Source organism: Bombus flavifrons, chromosome 7 (genome assembly GCF_040668555.2).
Source record: "Bombus flavifrons isolate JBK064 chromosome 7, iyBomFlav1_principal, whole genome shotgun sequence".
NCBI classification, from domain to species: Eukaryota; Metazoa; Arthropoda; class Insecta; order Hymenoptera; family Apidae; genus Bombus; species Bombus flavifrons.
This window is the reverse complement of record NC_138448.1, coordinates 13910280-13928263: the sequence shown is the minus strand read 5'-3', so window position 1 is coordinate 13928263 and position 17984 is coordinate 13910280. Positions and strand designations below refer to the sequence as shown.

The 17984-nt window shown below is 29.3% G+C and overlaps 3 protein-coding genes and 1 long non-coding RNA gene across 8 annotated transcripts; 1 reads left to right on the top strand and 3 right to left on the bottom strand.

Annotated features, from left to right (window-relative positions):
- Nucleotides 1–32: 32 nt before the first annotated feature.
- On the bottom strand, nt 33–782 carry LOC138181960 (uncharacterized). Its single transcript, XM_069117377.1, has 4 exons — nt 692–782; nt 430–574; nt 276–336; nt 33–213 (listed from the first exon to the last, which is right to left on the bottom strand). Exons 1-4 carry the CDS (start codon nt 715–717, stop codon nt 62–64), a joined length of 384 nt encoding a protein of 127 aa, XP_068973478.1. The 5' UTR covers nt 718–782; the 3' UTR covers nt 33–61.
- Nucleotides 783–1627: 845 nt separating this feature from the next.
- Nucleotides 1628–7230, bottom strand: wapl (cohesin release factor wings apart-like). 2 transcript variants are annotated; one of them, XM_069117538.1, is made up of 11 exons: nt 6558–7230; nt 4514–6252; nt 4185–4433; nt 3837–4085; nt 3532–3756; nt 3213–3435; nt 2912–3127; nt 2655–2834; nt 2498–2586; nt 2323–2424; nt 1628–2241 (listed from the first exon to the last, which is right to left on the bottom strand). In XM_069117538.1, exons 1-11 carry the CDS (start codon nt 6739–6741, stop codon nt 2092–2094), a joined length of 3606 nt encoding a protein of 1201 aa, XP_068973639.1. In that variant the 5' UTR covers nt 6742–7230; the 3' UTR covers nt 1628–2091. The 2 variants fall into 2 exon arrangements, with proteins under 2 accessions (XP_068973639.1, XP_068973640.1); XM_069117539.1 differs by having other exon boundaries at nt 2655–2831.
- A 538-nt stretch (nt 7231–7768) lies between these two features.
- On the top strand, nt 7769–15494 carry LOC138182039 (ral GTPase-activating protein subunit beta). 3 transcript variants are annotated; one of them, XM_069117529.1, is made up of 23 exons: nt 7769–8082; nt 8174–8594; nt 8770–8796; nt 8911–9125; nt 9207–9390; nt 9492–9752; nt 9985–10176; nt 10373–10477; nt 10550–10690; nt 10759–10997; nt 11078–11308; nt 11401–11554; nt 11613–11720; nt 12084–12185; nt 12429–12569; nt 12752–12912; nt 12995–13168; nt 13243–13652; nt 13738–14149; nt 14225–14537; nt 14622–14885; nt 14962–15211; nt 15276–15494. In XM_069117529.1, exons 1-23 carry the CDS (start codon nt 8047–8049, stop codon nt 15400–15402), a joined length of 4668 nt encoding a protein of 1555 aa, XP_068973630.1. In that variant the 5' UTR covers nt 7769–8046; the 3' UTR covers nt 15403–15494. The 3 variants fall into 3 exon arrangements, with proteins under 3 accessions (XP_068973630.1, XP_068973632.1, XP_068973631.1); XM_069117531.1 differs by lacking the exon at nt 12084–12185; XM_069117530.1 differs by lacking the exon at nt 8770–8796 and having other exon boundaries at nt 7770–8082.
- On the bottom strand, nt 12773–17720 carry LOC138182045 (uncharacterized). Of its 2 annotated transcripts, XR_011173677.1 has the most exons (5): nt 17650–17720; nt 16847–17529; nt 16040–16753; nt 12975–13067; nt 12773–12903 (listed from the first exon to the last, which is right to left on the bottom strand). It is a non-coding gene; the product is annotated as an uncharacterized LOC138182045 (long non-coding RNA). The 2 variants fall into 2 exon arrangements; XR_011173676.1 differs by lacking the exons at nt 16847–17529; nt 17650–17720 and having other exon boundaries at nt 16040–16840.
- Between the last annotated feature and the right edge of the window lie 264 nt (nt 17721–17984).

The window sequence follows — 17984 nt, the reverse complement described above, 5'->3', positions numbered from 1 at the left end:
TATTACTACAAATAACATCATTATTATATATTTATATAATTTATTAGAATAAAAATATAATTTAAACAAAAAAGTTATACTTAAACCTTCTACTTAATGTATTATCTACAGTCTGAATTTTATTGATAGTATTTAACAAATGTGAAAGAACTTTTTCTTTATCTTGGCCTGATGCTGTAGTTAAAATTTGGGCTGCTTTGGTTATCTCATGCTCTATGATAAGAAATTTCTTGTCTTATTATGCATCTATCTTAAAATAAATTATAATTTCTTACCTATTTGTCTTCTTTTTTGTCCTATTTTTGCACCTTGCAAATAGTCTGTACGTCTTAATTTCTTCAGAGAAAAGGAACATGAAATAAAAATTATAAACATAGACACACATATTAAAAGAAATAAGTTTTATATTAAAAGTAACGAAATATTTACATTTCTAGTTTGATTAGAAATTTCAGCATCAGAATCCGAATCAGAAGAAGAAAAATCAGATGATGATGATGATAAATTAGTTCTTATTACATTAAACGTAATATTTAACCTTCGAAATGGCAATATAATTTGAGTTTTAGTACTCCTAGAAGTTAATAATTATGGGATTATGTAATATTATTTATTTGTATTATCATGTAGTTCATATAGAACTGATAGATAGGTTAATAAGGTTATTAAAATTATATAAATGAATACTTACTTCAAAAGAAAGAACGTAGCTAACATTTCGTTACGTTATTATATACATATACTGCTTACATATATATATTATTTTATTCTATTTTGCTATTTTTCTATAGCACAAATTTGTCCAATTCTAAATTACCATGTTACGAATTGATGTTAAATAAAGTCATTCCTGACTTTGCGAATAATATGTTTGTTAATAGTAAACTTAACATACATATTTTCTAATAAAATTTAACTTTTTGATAAATTGTTTCTAAAATTTCTTTTTAAAAAAATGTCAACATCACTCACTTAATATGAGCGTATAAATACATATATATGTACATGGTTACATATGTACAGTTTATAGAAACATGTTTACTACTTTTAAGTCTAATTTCCAACTTTTCGAACTCAGAAATCTTGTTTAATAAGTTAACACATATCTTATGTGTATTTTTGTACATTTTTGTAGATATTCCGTTTGAAATAAATAATGTAAATAAAATATGTAATGTTTTCAATTTGATTTTGACTTAAATGAAAGAAAAATATATGTATTTTTTACATATTAAAATTACGTTTTATATTTCTTGATATAAAATGTATTTGATTTTTATGAAAAAAATGGTTTATTTACAAATTCGTAATTTATGAAGCTAGTTTATTGCATACACATAACAATATAATGTATCTTTTATTTTTCCTTTGAAATTGTGAGACAAAATATGTTATTAAAGGTTTATGAAGTTCTATATCTCTTAATGAGATACAATAACTGGAAACTAGGAATTTAAGATACAATTATAATTTATAAATTTACATTTACAAAGCTTATAGTATAATTTTAATATTAAAATAAACTTACAAAATAATGCTATATCAAATCTTAAATGGGTTGTAATAAAACCCAACACCGCCAATCTTGTAACAAAACTTAAAATGTAAAATAAATTGAAATTTCAAAATAATGGAAAAATTTAAAATTTATGCATTATTATACAGCAAACGAATTATACTCTGACAAGAAGTTTATAAATTATCATTCTTCTTGTCAGTCACAAAATTTAAAAAAATGATTGTTTGGCAAAGCAACTAAAGTAATAATATTACATACGTGCCATTAAAAAACTTAAGTGAGCTGCATGCGTAATTACAAGGCGCGTTCTTTATCATATTAGTTTCTAGTAATTAATTAACTTATGCTTAATACCTAACTTGTTACTGTGATTGGGAAAATAAGTCAATTTAATGAAAGGTACAGCAATAAATTACGTAAGTGAATAAATATATATCAAAATATATGGTCAATATGAAACAGGTCCATTTATACTGCAATAGATAAAATTTCCTTCGTTGGACACATATAACTTTGGCTCTTTTTGCATGCCAGGGTAATAAAAAATATCAAATGTGTAAATGTGACATCAATCAAGACGAAGATAAATGGAGCATTATGTTTGGATCTTCTAAAGCTGATAATGGTAATTCACTTTTCTCTTCTTCAATGCGGGCATCTGAGACTTTTAGGAACTTAATCACCTTTTCAGTAGCAGCAATTCCACAGCTGCTTACTTCATTCTAGAATAAGTTATTCATATATTCAAATTTTCTGATAATTTTTATAGATGTGTATAAATAAAAAAAATTAAAAATAATTACCGATGCCGTTAAATTCATGAAATTGAAGAATTTCTGAAGTACAGACACCATAGTAGTAAAATTATTATCTGGAAGTCTACTGCGTACCAACAATTCATAATCCTAAAAGTATATGTATTACATTATTTTCTTCTATAGTATTAGCATTGTAATTTTAAACTTAAAAATTTATTACCTTATTATCCATTATTAAGTAACCAAGTAAAAGCACTACATATGCTCCTATTAAAGTATGTTCCATATGACGTCCCGCTTTTTGTAATACTACAAAAAGAATTTCTAAAATTATATTTTACAAAATTTATAATATCTTAAACAAAAATTATACAAACATTTTGTGACAGTTTCTTCAATGAATTCCTCTTGAGATTTAGTTGTTGTCGATACAGTTTCTGTTTGTTCAGAATCTTTTTTACCATCTAAAATAGCATCGGTTTTTTGTTCTTCGGCACGTGCCAATTCTTCTTGTTTATAAAATAGATCGATTAAACATTCTACTCCACTTTCCTCTGCTGTTTTTTTACAGAAATAAATACAATATATCAGATCCACATCTTTGTGAAAACAATATAATTTGTAAAATACCCACCGTCAAAAATATTTTCTATTGATGGGGGAGCTTTAGATTCGATAAGCAGCTGTTTATTATCATCACATTGTTCTACTAAATTTATTAATAAAATCAAAGCTAACATCATCATATCAAAACGTTTCTCTTCAGGAAGTGATTCGGGGACGCGCAATAAAAGATACAAACTGCAATCTAAAACACCTGGTTGCAGGCCTAGTGATTTACTCCCAAAAGCTGAAATAATTATAAAACATTGTATTATACATTGGTAAAAGTAAATTATTAATACTTTGGAAGATAAAATATAATAAAGTCCTACATTGTCTATTAAATCGATGTGTAAGGTTAATAAGAACCTTAATAATAGCAAACAAGCATTCTCTAATAACAGCACCAGTGGAAGTTTTATCACTTGGGTCTATAGTAGGATAAATAGGAATTTCTTGTCCACAAAGATGATATAAATTTGCTAAAGTGCTGACTAAAACTCCATTCTCATATTTCAATAAATATACTTGATTTTCCTCATTCATATGAGTAACCTAAAAGAATTTTAATTAAAAAGGATAAATAAATGTATTGTAAACTGTATTATAAATTTTAAGTATGTATATCATTATATAAAACATAGATCTCACATTTTCTAATACACGTAAACATCTATCAACTTTACGCAATTTGTCTAATAATGGATCTGTCCAGCCAGATTTTGTAATATTTTGGGTATTAATATGGCGATGACAATCTCTGATAGTCTTTACAATATGCTCTAAACCTCCCAATTCTCTAAGTTCTTCTTTAAACCATTCACCAGCACGTTTGGATGTAAGACTAAGGAGTGTCTCCATAGCAAGTTGACCAACCTAGAATTAATTTGTGATATATTTGTTCATTTACTTTTTATATTTCTTTCCTGGTAATTATGAATAGAAATAATACTTACAGTTATATTATCAAGATTTAAATGTTTTGCATGTCCTTGAGCTTGAATATCAGCACATAACTGACGTACTTTTTCTTTATTTTTTAGAAGTTCTGCCCGACTAAGGCCACAATCATCAAGTGCATCTTTGTGACTGGCATCAGATTCTAACAAACTTAACATTAATTCTAAACAATCACGATCTAAATCCATAGCTAAACGATCTTGACTTAATACAAACATTACTGTTGCTGTACATAAAGCAAGACTCTACAAAACATATAGAGTTTCATTTAAATTTTCACATATATTATTAGACCTGATAAAATTTAAATATATATTACATTCTATGAAAATAAAACATATTACCTGATCTTTTGTTGCATCATGAAGAGCTTTGAAGAATTTAGCAACAGTGCCATGAGCACGTACATGCATACGAAATGCAGGTGCCATACATTTGCTTGCCAATCTTATAGCTGAAAGGCAGCGAGTAGCATTTGGATTGTTTTCTCTTAAAGTGTCTAATATATATTCAACATCATCATTAAACTCTTGAAATTCTCCACTTTCTTGAATTTGATGAGCTTTTTTCACATTTTTTACTACAGTATAGAACTAAAAAGACAAATATTGTTCAATATCAAATTTGTAATAAATTAATATATTACAATGCATAAAGTATACAATGTACATACTCCCTTTACTTTCTTGCCACAACGAACACTAGTTATAGCATCAGATTCATCTTCAAAATCTGCATCAGCTTCAGGGTATTTTACAACTCTTGTTAGTTGTGAAGGATCGAATTCTTCTTCATAAGCTACAGGATCTGTACCACTATGAGATCCTGAAGCAGTAGTAGGCGTACTATTTCCAACATTGGAAGTATCTGTGGTACTAGATTCTTTATCACTATCACACCACTTGTGTTTGTACAAAGCTCTTCTTTTATTTCCATTTGTAGTACCTGTTGAGCGACTTTTAAAAATACTACCTTTCTTAGTAGCAGGTTTCTGAATAGTTGTACATGGAGTATTTAATGGTTGTAATTCTGTGACTGTACTAGTTACATGTAATGCTATATCATTTTCTGCATTACCACTCACACCTTCACTGTCATCACTCCCAGAAAACCAATCTTGATCAACTAAGGTTTTTGCTGTAGCTGTGTCATTATCAATAATACGGTTAGTTTGTTCTGTCTCTACTTCAGGATCAGGTTCTGGAGCTGGATCTGGTTCAGCTTCTGGTTCTGTTTCTGTTCCTGATCCTAATGCTGGTTCTGTACCTGGACCTGATTCTGGTACTGGGTCTGATTCTGGTTTTAATTCATGTTGTAAAGTAGGTCCAGAAACTACTTCATTTGTTGGAATATCTATAGAACAGTGTTGGACTTCATCTGGAACAACTTCTGTATTTTCTTCAGTCTCTGAAGTATTTATCATCATTGGTCTTGTTTGCATAGGGTCAGAATCACTTGACAATATATCAATTAGTTCTTGAGTTGTAGTTGGCAGTGGTTGATCACGCCCAATTAATGGTTCAATTGCTGGCTTACAAGAGTACGTAGAACCACAGTCAGTCTTAACAATATCATAATGAGATATTAATGTATTGTTGGAATCAGTGACAGATTTCCTAAGGGTTAAAGAAAGACCAGAACTATGTGAATTGGATGTTACTGGTGCTGTAGACACAATAGAAGATGTTGTTGTTAAATCTAACTGCAGATTTTTTGCTCGACTACGGGTAGTTCTGCGCATTTCTGAATTTTCTAGAGGTATTGATACAGTCGAGATAATGGGTTCTTGAGAACGAACTGCTTTATGATCAGATTTAACATTCACATCCACATTAAAGTTTTTACGTTCCATATCTACTTTTGTGGGACTGATGAGGGGTGTAGAAATTCTATATGTTTCAGGTTCTGGCTGTTGAGTGTTCTGCACATTCCCATAGACTAGTCGTGCTGTACCTTTGCATATTCTCAATACAATAGGAGGTTTCCCTTCTTCTCTAATAGGAGGATCATTATTGATTCCTTCTAAAGTATCTGTCACTTTTTTAGCTGGAGCATTTGATACTTTTGTTAAGGATTGTTTTGGTTGTAGTTGTGGTGGTGGTAGTGGTGGTGGTGGTGGTGGTGGTGGTGGTTGTGGAGAGATTTTTTGAGCACGGGCTCTACCATAATGTGAATCAGGTACTTGTCTATATATTGCCATATCCTGGCGAGATTCTTCTATTGAAGGTGGAACATTTCTACTTTTAAAAAATTTCTTAGGTTTAACAACTGGTGGTGCAACATCTGATTTATTGTCAGGATCAGTTTCAAAGGAAAATGGATCTTTCCCAGAATTTACACGAGCATTCTGATTTCCATAATCAAGCTTTACTCTTTTTGCACCAAAGGTATTGTGAATATCATCTCTCCTTCCTATAAATGAAATAATATTCACATAATTTCCTACAAAATTTATTCTTATTTGTTAAATCATTAATCATATAAATATTGCAATTGATAAATGCACAACGTATAGGTAGATTTATCTTTTGAATAAAATCATATATATAAAAGCAAAGTATGTGAGGTATATAGAATAAAACAAAATCTTACATTAAGTAATTTTTTAAACATTCTATGTTGTTAGACACTAAATGCATGTTTAATATTTATTAATTAGATATAAATAAATATGTGTGACAAAGGATATAATTTATATTGACAAGGAAAGTACATACCATTGATATTTGTACTCCTTATAGATGTAAAAGATGTTATACCCCATTTCCCAACAGTGCCAGCTGATTTAGCAGCGGAAGGTCGATTGCTATTTTCCCTAAAAAGCTTATCAAATTGAATACTCCCAGGTGTCACACTACTGACCTTACGGCTGTAAGATTTTGTGTAACTACGGGACGTCATACTGTATTCTTCAGTATTTCAAAAGTGTTCCACATCTCAAAAGACACAAATAATATTTCTCTTCATTTTTTTAATTTAAGCATGTAGGAAATAAGCATTGATTGTTTGCACACTTGCGGAGAAGTGTTATGAGGAAAAAAACCTCAATTCATCGGAATCGTTATTCGCGTTGATAATTAAAAACTTGAAATAAAAAATCAAGAAGCAATATCTTCGGAACATATGAAAGAAACAAACGCCATGTTTCATTTGCTATTTACCCCGATGCACAAATATATGAAACTGTAACTTCAAATTCGATTTATGTTCGGAAACATTGTTCTTATCTTAGTTATTCTTGATCCTATATTTTTACACTTAGCTTTAATTATTATAATTTTTATATGTCAGCATAAGTCCAACTAGAAATATTAGTCATAACATGATCTTGAGCCATCTGTCGATGTTTTTCGTTTCAAGATTTAGATACATACCATACACAAAAAAAAAAACGAGTAATACAATATACAAGATTGTAATACTTGTCGTACTATCCAGTAGGTAGAGCTAAAATGCTATCTTCTACCTTTTATCTACCTTACCGGTAGAAAATCCTCCAATCAAAATTTATTTTATGTAATAAATGATGAATTGTGCTTTATGTGAATTTCAAACTCAAGAATCTTTAACTTTTAAGGACTCTTAGAAACAAATCAAATTATATATATATATATATTGTATATACGCATAGACATGCATATATGCAGATATGTATTTTGTAGATATGATTTCAATATTTTTCGATCTCACATTTATTTTATTTTGAAATATTTTACTGTATCTTAAGAAAGTATTTATGAATGGAATTAGTATTTTATACAACAATAATTTTTAAAAAAGTAATCAATAATTCTTAATTATTAAACATTATAGTTATCTATTTTTTAACACCGAAACAAAATTTATTTAATTTTATATATTTTTCAATAAATAAAATATTATATGGGGACATTTTTTAGGAACGAAAACACTATTACGATACAATTATACAACAGCCAATAAAAACCGTATTGAGGAAACTTACTACATAGAAGTGATAATCTGTCAAATAATGCTTGCAACTGTCAAGTTTTACACATATCTATACATATTTGACAATGTTTGTTGCTTTAAAAATTACATACATATAATTCTGCAAATATATGTACTGTTTTTATGTGTACCAAATGAAATTAAACAGTTTTTGTACCTAAATTGAAAGAATATATACGAAATTTTACTTTCTCTTTTTTAATTTTTAGAAGACATCAAACCAGAAAGTAATCTATGAATTTAGGCGTGTTTAATAGAGTTAATCTTAAGGTAATGGCGTAATACTTTTTTTGTATTATTATAATATTTATTACAATAATTTTTCTATTATTATAATATTCTAATTATTATAACTATGTAGGATACCCAAGGAGGAATGTATTCCGAATGGGCTTCTCTAAGTGTTTTGATTCAACAAGGCTCAGAAGAAAGTCAAAGTGTCCTAGAAAAGTTTTCTCCTGGAGCAGGAAAAGAAGTTGCTTTATCTATTGTACGTCAATTGGCTGCAAATCTTGGCATTACACAAGCAGCTGAGCCTAGTCCATTATGTACAGATAAGGAAGTACAATGGTGTATGGAAGTAATATGTTTTGGACTATCCTTACCTTTGGCTGAGCATGATACTGTTAGAGATTGTGTTAATGTATATTGTGAGTGGTTGTCTGCACTATATTCTACACCGAAGATATGTGTACCTAGACCAATCATAGATGATCCTAATTTCTATGCCAGAAAAATAATCAGCCATTTTCATAATTTATTTGTTCCACGAAAAGGAGAAGGTAAAATAAATCACTGTAATAAAATAAATCACCTTTTTCATATTTTCCTTTTGTTTTTTATATGTTTTTATAACACATAATGTGAATTTCTAACTCCAAAAAAGTTTAGTATTAATTAAATATTTAACATGTTGGATATATTTTTATCTAACAGTTATTATCTTTTCCTTTGTAGTCTGGCCATTTTTATATCAGGATCTAGGTAATTTTGTAACTAAAATAACCACATTACATGAAGGACTAAATATAAAGAAGTTACATTTTAATGATAGTTATAAATACTTAATGCTTGTAAAATATTAAATATTATTTACAGGAACAGATACAATTAATAGGCAAGCTGTTTTATGTCATAGAGTACTTAGAACATTGCAACAAATTGCAAGAGGACCTGCCACTTTAGAAAGAGAAACCTGGGAGAGTTTATTATTATTTCTTATTGGTATTAATGATGCACTTTTAGCTCCTCCAGCAACAAGAGAAGATGCTGGAGAGCAGTTATGTGAAAGAGTTCTAGGTGTATTGTTAGAGGTATTATGTTTTTGTATGAAAAATGTTGCTATTGAATAAGCAGTTTATAACAAGCTAATAATTATATAAAAATACTTTTAGGTATGGTTAGTGGCATGTGAACGCAATTTTCCATCACCACCATTATGGCGCACATTAAGAGAGTCATGTCTTCGTTGGCGACACAGATTGGCATTGGTAGAACAATGGAATCGTGTTTGCCTTGCTCTTACAGCAAGGCTCTTGCAAATTATGTATGGTCCAATGTTCCCAGAATTAAAAATAAGTTAGTTATTTCAATTTATAATTTATCATTATATACATAATTATATTGTTCTTCACATAAGTAATTTATATCGTTATTACACATGTAAATAATATACTTAGGTGAAGAAGATTCTCAACTTGTGCCACCTACAATGTCAGATGAAGCAGTGGCTCAAGCATGGTATAGATTGTTGCGAACTATAGGTGACCCTGTTGATCTTTGCAGACCCGCTGTTATTTCACAGACTCAAGCATTTTTACAGTATGCTATTGCAAGTCCAAATGTAATAGATCCGTGTCAACATCCATGTTTACAAAGCTTGCCACAAATATTTTTAAAAGCCATTAAAGGTATAGCTGGACAAGTGGATGCTTTCCTTGGTAAGTGCATATCTATATAATTGAATTATGTAAAGTTCTGTAATATCCAAATATAACTAATATCACACTTTTTTGGGGATCATATATATGCAAGTTATAAATTGTATATTCTACAAAAAAATTAAGATCTGTTTCAACACTTTTCCTATTTACTTTGAAATACCTATAATAGGATATGGAGTTTCCAACTTGCTTTGTTGGTGATGGTTGCACGCAGTCACAAATGTTTTAGGAGTTTCACAGGCATGTTGCTGGGAAGAATGTTGTGTATCTACCATCACATGTGGATCTGCTAGCACTGGAAGTGGAGGTGTAGGATGGGATAAATCAAGTAGTAAGGATATGACACAACCTTCTCCTACACCTCCAACGCAACGCAGACTTGCCAAAAGTTTCAGTGTAACACCTTCTGCAGTGACTAAGGGTATTCAGCACTTATCTTTCGGTGTTTTACATTTATACACATGTCTCCTAAAATTGTATATATTTTTATCAAATATTTCTTTATATTTCCTCTCTCTCTCCTTTCTTATTTTGGAGAAATGTTACATTCTAAAAACAAACTGTTAGAAAAATATATTAAATTATGATTTATATTTTATAATTGTTTCCTATTATAGGAATTCCAAAAGCTTCCTTGATTGGTTTAACAACAAGTCGTGTGTCAAGTACACCACCTATGTTGATATCTAATTCAGGACCATCTTCAGCCTCAAGTACAACATGTAAGATGTAATAAATTATTTTTATTCAATAACAATTTTATTTAGAACATTATAAAATCCTTATATTTATAGCTATGACTTCATTAGTCCAAGACATTAGACCTCCTTTAGCTCCAGGGCGACCAAAATGTAACAGTATATTACATCTTTTTGGAGAATGGTTATTCGAAGCTGCATTTATAGGTACTGATGGATGGTCACAAAATTTACCACGTAAGCATTATTCGATGCAATATTCAATTTGATTAAGTAATATAAACATTAATGTTCTCAATAAACAGAACCATCAGGTGCATCAAAACGTCCATCTTCTGTACTTGTTGAGGGTCCTAGTTCTTTGCAAGAAACTGTTAATGATGTTCCACCAGCTCTTTGCATAGATCGTTATGAATCCGGAAGAGCAGAAGCTTTGGGAGCACTATGTCGAATATTTTGTGCTAAAAAGACCGGAGAAGAAATTTTACCTATTTATTTAGCTAGATTTTATCAAGCAATGAATCATGGTCTTAAAGTTGATGAGGTAATAAATTATTCGTTATAATTTTACACATATAACATTTGTAAAAATATATATAATCCGTATTTAAACCTTGTTTACAGTCCCGAGAATGCGGTGAAACGTTAGCAAGTATTCTTTTAAATTCTGCTGATTTATTTCGTCTAGATCTAAATGGTGTACAAGTATTAGTGCCTGCAGTAATATCGGCTTTAGAAACTGTACTTCCAGAAAAAGATTTAAAACTTAAATCTAATGTTGTATCAAAACCGGACTTACGAAGAGCTTCAATACATTTGTTAATATCAACGCTGGCGTTACCTCTACACTTTCAAGTAACTAATATATATAAAATATTTGTTTTATTATAATAATACAATCGTAAATTAAATAATTTCATACAATTTATACAATTTTTATCTTACAGAACCTTACTATCAAGGAACTTCCAACATTTCTAAGTCCGATGGTTACTGACAAAAATCATGTAACGTTTGCACAGTTAAAATCGAGACTTATGAATTTGCTTATAAACGCATTACAAGTTGAAACTGATTCTCAGAATACTCATATGTTGCTAGGTAATATTGCTTCAATATTTAATATACTGCAATTTTTATAATCTATTTTCCTTTTTAGGCGCTCTTTTGTTAAGTGTACAAGACTCTGCAGCAGTAGAAGAAGTTGAGCAAGTCACACAACCTGACGCTCTAGCACATGATTCTGCCGTAAATTTATTATCATCAGGTTTGTTATTTCGTGTATTACTTAAATGGTATTAAGTTGTATCTATACATACTGAAATTCTTAAAATTTTTAAAGAATTATTCTAATGTTAAAATTTGAAAGGTAATTCCAAATTACATTATTTCAGTAATAATAACTGGAACTAATATTTCATTATTCGAGATGGCAACTTATCAACATTTATCAGTTGCTTATAAATTAAAATTGAATTTTGCCTTATATTCAATGCAAGATCATAATGCTTAACATTACTTTCTTGTATTTGCTTTGTACGTGCTTCTGTAAGATGTCATTCATTTTTATTATTATAAGTTATGTTTTGTTATGCATTCATCATTGTACTGTTTCATCATTGCTTAATAGTCACCAGCGATTCTGCCAGTCAAATAAGTATATCCAGTGACCAACGCTCGCTCGGTGACACCTCTGATATTACAACTCTTCAAGAGGAATGTGTTGCATTTGGTAAATACAAGTATTTTTTATATTAGTTTTGTGTTTAATTATCGTGCATATAAGAAATGTTGTGAAATATCATCTATTTTTATTTCGATGTTTTTGTTATACATTGAAGCTTTCTTTGGATAACATTATGCAAAAGCTTGCACTTCAAAAGATTTGTAACATATATTGTACATAGTATTATATTTTGAAAATTAGTTAAATTCGTACGTTTTTTATAATTAAATATATGGATTACTGTTACAGATTCAGCTCATGCTCTTTTTGTAAGAGCTACATATTTAGTTTGTCACAGATTAATATCATCATGGAAAACAGATTTAAATATTTCTCTAGCAGCTCTTGAGATATTATCAGGATTAGCTAGAACACGTATTCGTGAAACAGGTAAATTATAAAATTTATCAAAATATATAATAGTACTTTTTGATTTAGGAAATATGCCAACTCATATAATTTTAAATATTTTATACGCAGCAAGGAAACTAACAGGTTGAATTATATTCTATGATACAATTTATAGTTTAAAATTTAATTACAAAATACTATATTTTTAATAAACATTGCAGATGCTTTAGAATGTAAAAGGGCTGTGAAATGGCTCTGTGACTATATTGCATATCAATGTTGGCGTCCACCACCAGCTCATTCTAAAGATCTTCATTCTTCTATTGTTGCTGCATTTAGTTGTTTAAAAACTTGGCTCACTGCTCATTCACAACTGTTACAAGTTATTATTTTATTTATATCTAATTGCAACAGACGTTAGCATTGCAGCAAATTTATACTTACAATTAGAATCATTCTTTTAGGATAAGGATTGCTTAACAACAGTTCTGGAAGTAGTCGAACTTGGTGTGTCAGGAACAAAAAGTGTAGGAAAACCTGGTGAACCCATTAAAATGAAAGATGAGAAAGAATTAAAACCAGCATCTATGCGTGTTAGAGACGCTGCTGACGCGCTTCTTACCGTCATTTTAGAACAAGTATATTAGGCAATGTTATGATTGACAAATAATATATTTATGAAAGTATTTTAAGTAAATTTATTTGTTTACAGGTTGGTTATTTCCCTAGTGCATGTGGAGCACAATCATTGTCATCTTTACTAGATGAAGTATCACTTCTCCGACATTGTAATAGTTGGACTGGGGGTCGAGTTCCACGTCAAGCAGCAGTTGAAAGATTTCGATATTTTGTTGCAGAAAATGCTACTATATTAGCATTATTAGAAGAACCACTTGGAAATGATCAAGATCCACAACCTACTGTAACTGTATTAATACGTGGTCCATTTGGAAGACATGCTTGGACGATGCAGCTTCGACATTTACCAAGACATAGATCTAGTATAAGAAGTGTAAATACAAATCCAGGTCGACCACTGCCATTAGCTGAAGCTGCTCCACGAACAGATTACAAACCTAAATTTTTTCCTGATAATGTAGATCGAATTCCACATTGTAAAGTGTATGTTAAATTTCATCAACGTATTTTAATTCAATTAAAAATATTAAAAAATGGGATTTTATTGAAACGCCCAAATTTTATTTAGGGATGAATCTATTCCAAGTTTAGAAGCAGTTATGAATGATAATGATGTAATCAGAAATGAACATCAAATTTTGTCACAATTATTAGAACGTCAAATGAATATTGAAACAAAATATTGTGATGGAAATGATAAAGTTTCAGAGGAAAAGACAGAAGAATGTGTACCACCTCACATTTGCCACGAATTTCAAACTGCACGTTTGTTTCTAAGTCATTTTGGTTTTTTAAATATCGAACCTAAAGAAAACAATGAATCTAGAAACAATGGCCTTACTGCTTTAGATCCAACCATTCCAGGATTTTATTTAGACTTAGAAACTTTAGATAACATTAGTCCAAGAACATGTGATACTGTTTACATTTTTTATGTAAAAGCTGGTCAAAAAACTTCTACAGAAATATTATCTAACGTGGTAATTACATTTTTTATTTTAGAATACTTTATCACTGTACATTTACATCTATGTAAAGTAGTTTTATTTTTATAGTTACATGAATCGAATGTATCATCGAATTTCTTAGAATTCTTAAATTCTCTTGGCTGGCCAGTTTCTGTATCAACACATGCCGGTTGGACTGGACATATTTCTACTTCATGGAGAGTAACACCACAATTGAATGTACCACAACCAGCTCATAGTGATCATGGTGGAGCTCTTTATAATGGCGATACTCATGTACTTTATTGGGCAGATGTTAGCTCAGAAATTGCATTTGTTGTACCCACTCAGTTAAATAATATGGTAAATTCGGACTCACTGGAGGAAACAAGTTATGGTAGTGATATCAGTTCTAATCAAGGTACAACTTAAAACGAATGACAATGTATTAAAGAAAATAATATTATATTATGTGAACGAATTATACAATAATTAATAATTGCAGTTTGGTTTGAAAGAAGCATTAGTGAAAGTACTTCACCTCGAAATAGTGGGACAGGACAGAATACAATGCAAAACTCGCGAACAATGTCACTTGATTTAGAAAAACAACCACCTAGTTTAACAGGATCTAATTCCTGTACCTCTTCTAATGTGGATTTAGTAAAACCAAGAAAAACAGCTAAACAAGTTTTACCTGTACAAACTGACATTAAAATTATGGTTGTTTGGCTAGAGAGTTTAGAGGATTTTGCTCAATTTCCAATTAGTATTATCACTTAAATAAAGATATTTATTTATTTTAATCAAATAAAGGAAATTTTATAATCCCATTTTATGTGCAGGTGATCTTCTTCCTTGTACTTACAGTGGTCTTGAACAATCAAGAGTCATTCAAGTATCAGATGTACAAGTGATTTTTCTCCAAGCTCTCAGTAGTGGATTAATGAGAGTCAGATTGCAAGGTCCAGTTTCTAGAATTAACTTGGCCACTCCACTAATTGATGGAATGGTTGTATCTAGAAGGGTATTGGGAACACTTGTTAGACAAACAGCATTAAATATGGGACGTAGGAAAAGGCTTGACAATGATAGGTATATAAAATTATAACTATAATTTGGTCATATTAATATGTACAATATTTATAATATTTTACAGTTACCACCCACCACATGTACGTAGACGTTTGAAGATTCAAGAAATGGTACAAAAATATAAGAAAAATTTAACCGAACCAGAGCTACTAACACTTTTATTTAGTAGTACCCAAACTTATCAAATTTAATAAAATTAATATAAATTAAATTTACATCAAATTACATATATAATAAAGATATATTTCTGAATAATAAATATACATTACCATAGAATGATAAATTTAATTTTCCCATACTTTGTAATTTAGAATATAACTGTTTATTACACATGTATAATATTCAATATTTACATCATATTAAATCATGATCATATAATATTCATTATATATAATATAAAATATAACACATTCAAAATTAATATAGGAGAATTTTGGTTATATGAATAAAATTTTAGTAATGTCTGATTAACTGAACTTTAACTGAGCTCCTATTATTTGAACTACCACTGAGCCTCAATCTACTTATATGAACATTTGACAATAAGGTTGAAACAGTAGGGACAGTAGGGATACGTGTTATATGACATAAATTGGCAACATTATTATGCATTTAAAAGTACATGTTTCATGGAACCTCTTATATAAGCATGATCTATCGACTGAACGAAAAATCATAGCTGTTGGAGAGAAATTGGTGGACTCTTATTATATGAACAACCTAGTTATATGAATTAATTCGTTCCGTGACAGATTCATATAAACAGGATTCTATTGTACTTATTTATAATATACAAGATGTTTCTTCTATCTCGAAAAATTAAAGTACCTCGTAAGTGATTGGTTCCAATAAAAAAATTCTTTTTACAATTATTGTTTGATGTGAAGGGCACGTCATGTGTTGCAAATTATTTTTTTACAGGTTGAATGATGTGGGGAGACATTAAGGTCAACTTCATTTTTTTAAATGGGACCATATATTTTTTAATGCATTAATCGATTCATCTCGGCATTAGCTATAAAAAGGTATTAACCTATTTATATCGAAAAACTACTAGTTTAGCAGATATTTTAACTTTAATTTCTCAAATTTAACGTATGAAAGACAAGGAAAGCGCGAGGCGGTATTTACGTTTTCTTTGTCTTTCATTTGATAATTTAAAGTGAAAATATCTGCTACAGTAAAGAGGAAATGCCAAACTAACATTTTTCAACACAAGTAGGTTAACACTTTTTTATAGAGAATGCCAAGATGGTTCGATTAATGTATGTATTAAAAGATATATATGGTTCCATTTAAAAAAATGAAGTTGACCTTAATATCCCCCCACTATTGGATCTGCAAAAAGATAGTTTGCATCACATGATGTGCCCTTTCATAGTAAATAACATTTGTTTTAAAAAATATTTTTTTTATAAGATCAATGCCTTACGAGATACTTCGATTTTCTGAAATAAAGGAAACACCCTGTAGATATGTAGCAATTAAAATATTCGAATCATTGAAAATATGTTATGTAACTTGTACAACAATGTTAGCTTTCTAATTATAAGACAAAATATATTCATTAATAATGTCTATAATTGTAAAAAACAATAACTATATAAGATAAATACTGCACAATTACATACTCACATCACTTTTTCTTTCTTTGCTTTTTATATCTATATTAATGTTATAGTTATATAAAATGTTTTCCAACTAAGTTAAATATAAAGTAATATACTACAGCCAATTGAAAAAAATTGCGTATATTAAGAATTAGGTTCCTATAAAATTGTTTTATCAATATACGTATAAAAAATATTATATTGTATCATTGCTTAAGATATTATTCAATTTTAATAGAAATAGACATAAATAATCAAAAGCAAATCTAGCGATTAGTAGAAGTGTATTTACACATACATTGCATTATTATCTTTTATATCAGTACGCTAAATATAGCTGCGTCATTCTGTGACTTTGCACATTATGTAGTATCGTACACGTACATTGTTATACGATTTAATGTGATCTTATGAAATACATAGTAAGAAACTTCTGGTATACAGTTATCGTTTAAAATCGAAATTAAAAATCTTGCATACGATCAATCGTTATCTCAATAGACATTGTCAAATATTGATAGAATATTAATCTTTGGTATCGTATAGCTTAAGTAGATATCACACTTTCGGAAAAGCTTTATATCACGGAGACTTTTTCGTATATGGAAATGAAACCATAAATAATCTTTATTTTGTTCTTTCGTAATAGTAAAATGTAAAGTACAATTTTTCATTTAATTTTTTTTAGTTGCTCTGTTAGATGAAGAACTAGGATATGAAACATAAAAATTGACGTAATTTATATTTGATCTGAAAACTTATTTTGAGTAAAAGAAGTGTTAAAATTTATGTTGATTAAAAGAAGTGATTAAAAGAACCTGTACATACTACAGTACAGCATATATCAAGAAAAATGGCAATGAAAAATAATTACATAATTCATTATATCTCATGACAAATCAGAAAAATAAGCATAAAAATACAAGATACACAGGTATTTTTGACTTTAAAAGGAGATATATACTTGCACATGTGAATATAAAATCGTAATGAAAATAAAGAACTAGATATACATCTTTAAAAGAAATAAAATATTTAGAAATTCTTATACTTTAATAAAAAGTTATGTTACGTTTTAAATATATTGTTTTATTAATAACATATAAATTACTTATGATACATTTTAAAAGTTTCTATTATTCTCATTTTATCCAGTTTTTCAT

Excerpts from the sequence above, each read along its gene's own strand:
- LOC138181960 (XM_069117377.1), bottom strand. The coding sequence starts at position 717 with ATGTTAGCTACGTTCTTTCTTTTGAA. Across the intron at positions 337-429 it reads TTTCTAATCAAACTAGAAAT|AAATTAAGACGTACAGACTA; the intron begins GTAAATATTTCG and ends TTTTCTCTGAAG. Across the intron at positions 214-275 it reads ACAAAAAAGAAGACAAATAG|AGCATGAGATAACCAAAGCA; the intron begins GTAAGAAATTAT and ends TTCTTATCATAG.
- wapl (XM_069117538.1), bottom strand. The coding sequence starts at position 6,741 with ATGACGTCCCGTAGTTACACAAAATCTTACAGCCGTAAGGTCAGTAGT. Across the intron at positions 3,128-3,212 it reads ACATCGATTTAATAGACAAT|CTTTTGGGAGTAAATCACTA; the intron begins GTAGGACTTTAT and ends TAATTATTTCAG. Across the intron at positions 2,242-2,322 it reads TCATGAATTTAACGGCATCG|AATGAAGTAAGCAGCTGTGG; the intron begins GTAATTATTTTT and ends AACTTATTCTAG.
- LOC138182039 (XM_069117529.1), top strand. The coding sequence starts at position 8,047 with ATGAATTTAGGCGTGTTTAATAGAGTTAATCTTAAG. Across the intron at positions 9,753-9,984 it reads ACAAGTGGATGCTTTCCTTG|GAGTTTCACAGGCATGTTGC; the intron begins GTAAGTGCATAT and ends CAAATGTTTTAG. Across the intron at positions 11,555-11,612 it reads GAATACTCATATGTTGCTAG|GCGCTCTTTTGTTAAGTGTA; the intron begins GTAATATTGCTT and ends TTTCCTTTTTAG.